Genomic DNA, 6,960 nt, shown 5'->3' on the forward strand with positions numbered 1-6,960 from the left:
GAAAATAAATATAGTTAAGGACAAGCTTGTGGTGCATCAAATTTTGAATTTATGGTGAGATTATGTTTGTTTCTAGCTGAGAATTCTGAATTTAGAGTTTAGATAAGTTCAAGTATCACAAAGAATTATGTTAACAAAGGTACGCTTGTGGTTTGAATTGCAGATGATGGCTTCAAACTCAACGACAATGGAACCACGTTAATGGAGATAGTTATGGGGTTCATCAAATCAATTTCCAGCATTAACTTCAACAACCAATTGTTCTTTATTTGGAAATCAAACTTGAATCATAATTATTGCGTTCTATGTATAAGCTCCTCCAAATGATTGGGAAGTGATTATATTTACTAAGGTTAGGTTGCAGATCAATTCTTTTCCTTTGCCAGAGCAAATTAATGTGCTTAAAGTTGCAAACTTGACTCCACTAGTTTTATTGCATAATAGGAAAATGACTCGTGATAAAGACAAGATGGACAATCCTTTAAATTGTGTCTCTTACTATTGCTTTGAAAGCTTTAGCCTCTTATGAAAGGGAGTTTAGATACCACTATCACTAGGTTCAAGCTACAACATATATAAGACTTATAGAAGCTTTTGGTTTTAGGTCATGCAAAAATGAGATGAAGAAGATGGAAGAAGGGGATATCAAGTTTAGAGTGGTGATTTAGAAAAAGAATTGACATGGGTACTAGAAAAAGAATTGACATGGGTATTGACATGTCATGACACCCACATCATAATATTTAAAATAAAATGACGCATCACATGACGTCTAATATGTCATACTAGTAATAAACAAATGACATGAATATCACAGAAAATTAGTAAATATGATTGAATAATAAAAGATAGAAGAATAAAAAATCGTTAAAACTAGTGAATGGAAAAACAAAAGTAAAAGAATAAGAGAAATAATCTGAATCTCCCTAAGGATTTACCTTGTCTTATTGTCAATTTATAAAGAGTTCTTACCCACATAGAAAAAAAATAGTACATTTTATTTGTAAATGTGATTTTTTTAAAGAGAAACTTAAGCCAATTTTTAAATATTTTTTAAAACTACCTTTATAGTTCACAACGTTTTCGAGAAGAAAAGAAAATAGTGCATCGAACACTGAATTTTACAGTTTATAATATGAAATTAATCTCATATTTCAAATGAAACAATATTCAAAGTGATTTTTTTTACTTTTTGGACGTGCTGTTTTTGGTACATTTTAAGAGGAAGTAAAACAATATATATAAATGCTCATTTTGAAAAAAAAAAAAAAAATCTTGGTTTCTATTCACAGTTTTTTTTTTATTTTTCTTTCTTCAAACTTTTATCAGGAGATAAAGGAGGCTGGCAAAATAATTCTTCTCAGATTCAATTATACTAGCCTGTTGTTCTGCAATTTAAATTCCTGGATCTAATGGGAGCTCAGGCAACCAAATACTGCTGCAGATGCTTCGTTCTCTTCTTGTTCTTCAGCTTTCGAAATGCACATGACTCAATTTGTCGAATTCTTTCTCTGCTCACACCCATTATTTCTCCAATCTCTTGCAATGTCTTCATCCTTCCATCCTCCATGCCAAATCTCCATCTGATGACCTTCTTCTCCCTTGGATTTAAACTGTCCAACACCTTCTCCAGGTCCTGCTTCATAAATTGTTTGATCAGAATATCTTCCGCAGTTTCTGCCTCAGGATCTGCAATTACTTCCTGTGCAAAGAACATGAAACAAAAGCGAAAAAAAAGATCAATATATTTAATGGCGCAAGATTTATTAATACTTCCATTTTTAATTAATGTTGTGTTAGGATGAAGACATACCGAAGGTTTAAGGTTCTGGTTTATCCCAATCTTCTGGTCAAGTGATCTTGGTGCTTTAGGAGTGAGCAACACTGCATTTAACCTCTTCATTGACAGCCCTGTTGCCTCTGCAACTTCTTCGTTGTCAGGCTGTCTACCATTTTCACTATACAATTGCTTTCTTGCCTCCTTCACTCTGTAAGTTGCCTCCACCATGTGGAACTGCAAAGCAAAGAATATTTAAAAAGGAAAACACATTAAATGTGACAATTTTGGTACCAAAGTGACATACTCTACTCCAGTGACTATTAATCAGAAGCAATTCAATTAATTCGAGTACGTAATTTATTTCATCTTAGTTGGCAAAAAAATTGGTATAATGTTAGAGTAGCTTACTGGCAACCGAATCGTCCTAGACTGATCAGAAAGAGACTTCCGAACTGCCTGTTTGATCCACCAGTGAGCATATGTTGAAAACTTGAAACCTTTTGAAGCATCAAATTTCTCTGCACCTCTTACAAGACCCCGGCATCCTTCCTGTGAGTTAAATAGAAGGATTCAGATTTTATGAAAAGCAAAGTTAAGTTTTCCCCATTTTTGTTTATTATTTTTCATAATTTTTTACTGGCTTACTTTGTGAAGGAACTTGTCTAGGATACGAACAATGAAAACAAATACCTGAACAAGATCTTGGAGGTTCATCCCAGCTCCCTGATAATTTTTTGCAATTGAAATAACGAGCCTTATATTGCTTTTTATCATTTTGTCTTTGCAAAGAACTCCATAGTTCAATCGCCTCCTAAGGGTTTTCTGATCAATGCCTGCTGCAGCAGCCCACTGCCCAAAGGTTGGCTGACCCCCACATCGCTCCGCAAGCTCCTCCTGGAGCTTTTCCAATTTTAGTAGATCCTAGACCAAAGTGATGAAAGATTAGACTTGTACATTTAGTCAACATAAAGAACTTCATAGGAATTCACTTCAAGCATCCTAAAGCTAGGAACGGTGTTGAAACTAACATTTTCCATGTTCCTAAACATCATGCATCTAAAACAAAAACATAGAAGCCTTCATGCCACAACAACGAGAATAGTCTTCAAACAACCAGAACCTACAATTTACAACGCGGTTATTTATGATGCCCAAACATCACAGATCGGGAACAAAAACCAGTTTTTTTCTATAAAGCTTATGGAACTAATTAAGAAGTTTTTTCTATAAGCTTGTGGAGCTGTTATTCTTAAAAATGTTATCATTGTAACTTTATTGCATTAAAAGGCAAAAGACACACTCCAAGTAAGAAATTTTCAGCCACAGAAAAAATGTATATTGTCAAGAATTTTTCTAGAAGAAGTTTTTTGAATAGAAAAAAATGTTTAGTTTATCATTTGGTCTTCCTGTTTTCTTGGAAAACAAGGCTTCCTTGATACATATAAGTTAAACATCTTTCATACTGATTCCTTACTTTCCTTATCTTTCAGTTAAAATTTGAACAAGGTCTTCCAAGTAGAAAATCTTGTTTTTTCCCAATGGAAAACAAGTTCAACTAAACAAATCTTTTTTCCTGTTTCCTAAAAACTGTTACGCTATTCTGTTAAATTTACCAATTCCCTATATTTTTAGGAAACAAATGTAAAAAATGGAGATACAAAGAGAAAATAAAGAATGAAATTTGAAGCACCATAGGTAATCTCCAAGAATTTTCTCAAAGAATATAGGAAACATTAATATTTAAGTTACACTGACAAACCTGTATTCCTTCTGACAATTCTAATTCTTCTCTGGCAGTAAGAAGCCTGGAAGTGCTAGTAGTTCCTCTTAAGTAACGCAATGGATCAGAATAGTCAACATCTTGTAAAGAAGCACGTTTTCTCCTGCTGCTAGAACCAGACCTGAGGGATATTACACTGGAAGCAGCCTTCTCCGCTGCTCTTACTCTTCTGGCCTTTCGTTCAGTTTGGCGCCTTGATCTTACAGCTATAGTTTGGGAATGTTGATCCTGAAGAAGTTCAAGTTCTTCATTTGTTGGCTCCAGATCATCATCTTCTTTCATAGCACATTGTGTAGTCCCATCTTCTCCTTGTCCAGTTTCAGTAGCCATGGAGTCTCCTATTATACCAGCTCGCTCTTTTTCTGTAAATTGATTCCACTTGGATGCTGAAAAATCAGTCCTGGATGAAGCTGGAGTTCTAATTTCTATTTTTGCAGAATTGTAATTGTTATATATTTGGACTGCATCCTTTGCAACCTTTACAGCTGCCCTTGCAAGAGCAACTGCTTCTGCAGCAGCTGCTGCAATTACTGCCTCGTCACTTGTAAGAAGTGTTTCAGAAGCTAAAGTTGCTTCCATATTTGCCTATCAAGTGAAAATGAGTTAATGGCATTCTCTTGAAAAAGAAAAGGAGGCAATGACTTCTTCCTTATCACATAGCATGTCAATGAACTTATATCAAACATTAAAACCGCTGTATCAACTCTTTTCCTTTTTTCTTGATCATGGCATTCTCACCCGATTGGATGCAAATCTCTAAATTACTGATGAAGGCCCTTATCATAGCAAGCAACAAGTGAAACTCCACATGAGGACGCAAGCAGTGTATTTATACTGATCATCAACCCATTTGTAGATATTCAAGCATGTTCATATTGAGATGACAAGTAGAGAAAGGTGGAGAAAAAACTTAATAGAGAAATAAATTACTTAGAGAGTAAATACATGTCCTTTCCTCCTTTGGAAATGAAACTCAAGCCAAGAAATCATTCGATACGAGCGAGTCTCACCTCAGCTGGTGGGCCAATTGCCCCTGTATATGTCCATGGTCTGTTAGCAGAGGCAAAATTTGAATGGTCTTCAAAAGAAGGTAATCTCAACTTCTCCACATCAAGCACAGAAGTTGTTGTTGACGTTAATGGAGATGTAGGGGATAAAACACATTGAATTTGGAAGCAATTCAAATCTTTATTTCTTACTGCAAATTATAATAAGTAGATGATGATGTCAGTAATAACCAGAAATCTACAACTCAACAATTTTTTTGAGAGAAGAAATCTACAACTCAACATAAAACATCATATAGGAAAATCTCAACCACTTTCTTTCAGTAAACTTGACTTCACAAAAATGATAACAAACCCATATTTAGAGCATCCAAGGAAATAACTTGTGTGGAAACAGCATCCATATTTCTGATCAGCTTCCAGTGAAGTAGGCCAGAACCAGAATAGGACAATGAAAATTGAAACAGTTGAGAAACCTAACTATTTACCAGTCAGAGCTGGGAGCAGTGAAATCACCGATACAATGTAGACAAAGAGTTCACCATGTTACCCACGTTTAACATTATCATACAAAATTACAGTTGCAAAATGCCATTATGCTCCATCTTCTCAGAAATAATATAATAGTTTCATCCATTAATCAAACCAAATTAGCCACCGCCCAGAAATTTGATAACCAACAAAAATCTATTTCAAAGTTTAAACAATCTATTACTCACCAGGTTGAAGAAGAAAAAGAAAAGACAAATCACAAACTAATCTAACACTAGAAATCTACAATTTTTTTAGTAAATAGAGAAACTTACATTTATTTAGGCATAACGTTTCTACCTGCTAAAAAATAGGGACCAACAATACTTCTTTTTTGAAAAAAGAAAGGGAACAACAATAATTTTGCATTGACATTAAACAAAATTCCTCCATGAAACAGATAAAACCCGTCCCATTATAACTAAAATTAAGCATTTGCACGTCAATATCATTCAGAACAGAAAAACAAAAAGGAAAAGAAAATATAGCCTCCGTTCTAACTTAAATGACCACTGAGAGTGAGTGGCCCTAAAAATAAGGGAAAACAACAAAGGAAAGAACACACTCGACTCCATTCAGATTCAAACAAAGTAAACTCCAAATAAACGGCATTACAAACATTCAATACCTAGAGCATATCCAGTTTTCCTGGAAGAGAACAAAATATATGCCCACATACACGACGAAACGTAATATGAAAGAGTAGAAAAAACTTACAGGGGAAGGAGGTGGTAGCTGTATGGTACTGATGAGCTCTGAAGTGGATAATAAATGAATCTGGTTGGCACTTGAACTGCGGCAATAGACAAGACATCCTCCTTAACAATCCGAACGGAATCGCTTCACGTGGATCATAAAGACAGTGGAGAAGAAGTACCTTAGTACATTTACAAACGAGAGGAAGAGAGGATCATGTGAGGAAATGTGCTTGACAGAGAGGTAAAAGAAGAAGAAAAGAAGAAGAGAGCGAGAGGGAAGGAGAAGGAGTGGAGGTGGAGAGGTAATTGGCTAAAATTGCTTACAGGTGATGATAAACAAAAGGATAAGGGAAGAGAAGGTCCGTGAGGTTGAGACACAGACAAGGATTCCCGTTTTCTCCTTCCCAAGTTACCTTCCTAAAATTTTATTACCATTTTTGGCTCTTTCCTATTTTTCCAAATACAGAAATAAACTCCCAAATTTGGAAAATAATAATAATAATAATAATAATAACATTAATAATAAAAATAAATAAATAAAAAGATAAAGCAAAAAATCACCTCATAATTTTTTTTAACTACAAGAACGAAAATAATCATTATTATCTATTAAGTCAACTACTTCAAATGTGTAAGAACAATACTGTAATATTCGCGTCTGGAATTTAGATCGGGATCAAATTTTAGTATAAAAATAAATAAATAAATAAATATTAGTTTTAAATCTATTTAAACTTAATTTTATTAATTAATTGAAAAAAATATGTTAGAGATATAATTGAAAATAATTTTTGAAATAAATTGGTAAGACTTTAAATTCGTAAGTATTTTTGAAAAAAAAATTAAAAATATAGGTCAAAATACAAATAGAGAAAGTTTAGTCACGTAAGACTGCCCAATCAGTAATCTCGACAAATCATAACACGCTACGTGGCAAGGCACACTGACATCGATGTCATGCGAGAGGCCACGAAGACGATCCATGTACCTCGGAATCGGACAGCCCAAGATTGATCCTGCGTATATGGATGATCCGGATTCGTTTCCCTCTTAGGCGCAATTGGACGGCAGAGATCAATCACGATGGACAGCTAGATTTGTTTCATCCTTAAGTGCGATCGGACAGACGAGATCAATCACGATGAATAACCCAGATCAACGCGA

At 34.5% G+C, this 6,960-nt stretch overlaps 1 protein-coding gene across 1 annotated transcript; it reads right to left on the reverse strand.

The window, feature by feature from the left end:
• Positions 1-1,159: 1,159 nt before the first annotated feature.
• On the reverse strand, positions 1,160-6,161 carry SIG2 (RNApolymerase sigma subunit 2). The gene is made up of 7 exons (XM_088222824.1): positions 5,816-6,161; positions 4,571-4,758; positions 3,540-4,145; positions 2,471-2,701; positions 2,189-2,329; positions 1,814-2,014; positions 1,160-1,702 (listed from the first exon to the last, which is right to left on the reverse strand). Exons 1-7 carry the CDS (start codon positions 5,910-5,912, stop codon positions 1,421-1,423), a joined length of 1,746 nt encoding a protein of 581 aa, XP_088078950.1. The 5' UTR covers positions 5,913-6,161; the 3' UTR covers positions 1,160-1,420.
• Between the last annotated feature and the right edge of the window lie 799 nt (positions 6,162-6,960).

The sequence above is a fragment of the Carica papaya genome, chromosome 6, assembly GCF_054855325.1.
Source record: "Carica papaya isolate Zhongbai chromosome 6, ASM5485532v1, whole genome shotgun sequence".
Taxonomy (NCBI): Eukaryota; Viridiplantae; Streptophyta; class Magnoliopsida; order Brassicales; family Caricaceae; genus Carica; species Carica papaya.

Excerpts from the sequence above, each read along its gene's own strand:
- SIG2 (XM_088222824.1), bottom strand. The coding sequence starts at position 5,912 with ATGTCTTGTCTATTGCCGCAGTTCAAGTGCCAACCAGATTCATTTATT. Across the intron at positions 4,146-4,570 it reads CAATTGGCCCACCAGCTGAG|GCAAATATGGAAGCAACTTT; the intron begins GTGAGACTCGCT and ends TTCACTTGATAG. Across the intron at positions 2,702-3,539 it reads AATTGTCAGAAGGAATACAG|GATCTACTAAAATTGGAAAA; the intron begins GTTTGTCAGTGT and ends ACTTTGGTCTAG.